A 3,168-nucleotide genomic window follows, 5' to 3' on the forward strand; every position below is an offset into this window, starting at 1 on the left:
AAGTGTACACTTGTTTTTGTTTCGTTTTTTCTGAGACAGGGTTTCTCTGTGTAGCCTTGGCTGTCCTGGACTCACTTTGTAGACCATGCTGGCCTGGAACTCACAGAGATCCCCCTGCCTCTGCACCACCACACCCAGCATGTGCATTTGTCCTAGTGCGGGTGTGGAGGTCCGGACAGCTTGCAGCAGTCAGTGCTCTTGTCCTATAGGCCACATGAGGCCAGGGATCAGACTCAGGTTGGCAGGTGAGTACCTTTATCTCCTGAGCCATCTCATCAGTCACAATTTACTTTTTTTCTGTTTTTTCAAGACAGGGTTTCTCTGTGTCACCCTGCCTGGACTCATTTTGTAGACCAAGCTGGCCAAGAACTCACAGCAATCCATCTGCCTCTGCCTCCCAAGTGCTGGGATTACAGGTGTGCACCACCATGCCCGGCTATAATTTACTTTTAAACTACTTTGCTGGGCATGGGTGGAGGCACACACCTGTAATCCTAGTCCCCAGGAAGCTGAGGCAGAAGGATCAGTTAAACCCAGGAATTAAGGTCAGCTTGGCCAACATAGTGAGACCTCATACAAAGAACTGTAGCTGTGGCTCAGTGATTGTTTGCCTAGCGTCCAAGTGCCTGACCCAAAACAAAAAACGATTATAATTTCTTTCAAAAAGAACATTTACAAAAGAGACTACTGCTTCTTTCAAAAAGAGCATTATATGTGTGTGTATGTATTGAATTAAAATAGTTCAAGGATTATTTGAAGCCATGTATAATGTTGCATAGTTACAATTTTAGCTTTATTTACTAAATGTGTATGGTTGTTTGTTTGTTTGTTTGTTTGTTTTTGTTTTTTTGAGACAGGATTTCTCTGGGTAGCCCTACCTGTCCTGGACTCACTTTGTAGACTAGGCTGGCCTCGAACTCACATAGATCTGCCTGCTTCTGCCTCCGGAGTGCTGGGATTAAAGGTGTGCACCACCACGCCCGGCCTCCTGTATGGATGTTTTGTCAGTGTACCATATGCATTCCTGGTACCTACAAAGGCCAGAAAAGAGTGTCAAATCCTTTGGAACTGGAGTTACAGACAGCCTGAGAGTCTCCTGTGGGTGCTGGGAATTAAACCTTGGTCTTCTGGAAAAGCCAAGTGCTTTATTTATTTATTTATTTATATTTATTATGTACACAGTATTCTGCCTGCATGTATGTCTGTACACCAGAAGAGGGCACTAGATCTCATTATAGATGGTTGTGAGCCACCATGTGGTTGCTGAGAATTGATCTCAGGACCTTTGGAAGAGCAGCTAAGTGCTCTTAACCTCTGAGCCATCTCTTCAGCCTCAGGGACCGGTTACAAAAGATGACTATTCAATAGTAGATAATTAAAAAATAACATTTAAAGATACCTGAGTAGTTTCTCTAATTAAAACTTTTGTTTTTAATTTCAGCCTCAGAAGCTTTGAGATCTGCTGGGCTACCCTCTCACTCGTCTGTAATTTCACAGCATTCTAAGGGAAGTATATCCCCAGATTTGATGATGCATCAGGGGCCACCAGACACTGCAGAAATAATAAAAACATTACCTCAGAAATACAGAAGGAAACCTATGTCTCAAGAAGAAATGGAATATATCCAGGTATGCTGTTGCTCTTTGACACAAATGGTGCTGAGTGCTGTGACATTTTGGCTTTGCAATTTCGTTTGCTGACCTGCATGTTCTTTCCTCTGCCTTGACAAATGGGCCAGATAGGCCAGAGATGTCAGAGGCCTGGGGATGTGGCTCATTAGCAGAGCTCCTGACTAGCATGTGCCATACCCTGGGTTCAGTCCCCCAAAAACATAAAACCGTGTTTTAGAAAATCTCTTTGGGGGCTGGAGAGATGGCTCAGAGGTTAAGAGCACTGGCTATTCTTCCAAAGGTCCTGAGTTCAATTCCCAGCAACCACTTGGTGGCTCACAACCACCTGTAATGAGATCTGGTGCCCTCTTCTGGTGTCCAGAAACACAGGCAGGCAGAACACTGTATACATAATAAATAAATACATAATTAAAAAAAAAAAAAGAAAATCTCTTTGGGCAAAGAGTTAACTTTTCAAAGTATAAAGGGCTTCTAAAATCACGGATGAATTTGAGGATAACTGATTTTTTGAGACATGGTCTCTCTATAGCCCTGGTTGTCCTGGAATTTGGTATGAAGACCAGGTTGGCCTCAGACTCACAGATCTTCCTGCCTCCCCCAGCATGTACAGATGGTAACCCAGGGTTACCATCAATATGGAGTCCTTTCTAGATCTGAATTTATAACAGTTACCATAAGTGCCTCCAAACTATGCAAAACCTGGATGATGATGATGATGATGATGATGATGATGATGATGATGATGATGATTTTGTTGTTTAGGAAAAAAAAAATCAAACATCAACTGTAATCTCAGCTCTCAGAAGGCTGAGGCAGGAGGACTGCTATGATTCCTTAGAGGCCAATCTGTGCTATATAGTGAATTCTAGGACAGCCTGGGCTACAGAGTGAGACTTTGTCTTAAACCACATCCAAAAACCTGAAGATCATTTTATTGTATAAGTACCGGCCAGCATATGCTTCATCTCATTGCTGTATGCTTCTCCTTTCAGCGTGGAGGCCCAGAATGATCATTATGGCTGCTGTTTGTCATCAGACAAGAGGATTATCTTTACGATAAAGGACTTCCAAAACGTGAAATGAAAAAGTGTATATTAAACAACCTTAATAAATATTCTGCGAAAAGAAGGAAGTATAGAAACTGTAGGCGGCCACTGGCATCCTCCTCCTACTCTGTGTATCTGAGCCAGCTTCTCCACAAGCTGACATGGATACTTATTAAAGTCTACATTTTTAAATCTTAACGTGTTTACTTTTTATTTTATTTTTTAACCAAGACAGGGTTTCTGTGTGTAACAGCTCTAGCTGTCCTGGACTCGCTTTATAGGCCAGGCTGGCCTTGAACTCACAGAGATCCGCCTGCCTCTGCCTCCCGAGGGCTGGGATTAAAGGCGTGCGCCACCACCTCCTGCCTTTTATTTCTCTTACTGTTTTCATACACAAGGTTATCTGAGTATAATGGATATAGTCATATCCTATCCTAAGTAATACAAGTGCAATTTAAATAAGAGCTGGCAGTGGAATTAAGACTATGAA

General features: G+C 42.6%; 1 protein-coding gene across 1 annotated transcript in view; it reads left to right on the plus strand.

Annotated features, from left to right (window-relative positions):
• Window positions 1-2,876, plus strand: part of KGD4 (alpha-ketoglutarate dehydrogenase subunit 4) — a 7,829-nt gene extending 4,953 nt beyond the window's left edge. The window contains exons 3-4 of the mRNA XM_084802222.1: window positions 1,442-1,629; window positions 2,625-2,876. Coding sequence (XP_084658348.1) covers window positions 1,442-1,629; window positions 2,625-2,642 — 206 coding nt within the window. The 3' untranslated portion in view covers window positions 2,643-2,876. The remainder of the gene's footprint in view (window positions 1-1,441; window positions 1,630-2,624) is intronic.
• Window positions 2,877-3,168: the final 292 nt, after the last annotated feature.

This window comes from Acomys minous (genome assembly GCF_964271855.1).
Source record: "Acomys minous genome assembly, chromosome: 11".
Taxonomy (NCBI): Eukaryota; Metazoa; Chordata; class Mammalia; order Rodentia; family Muridae; genus Acomys; species Acomys minous.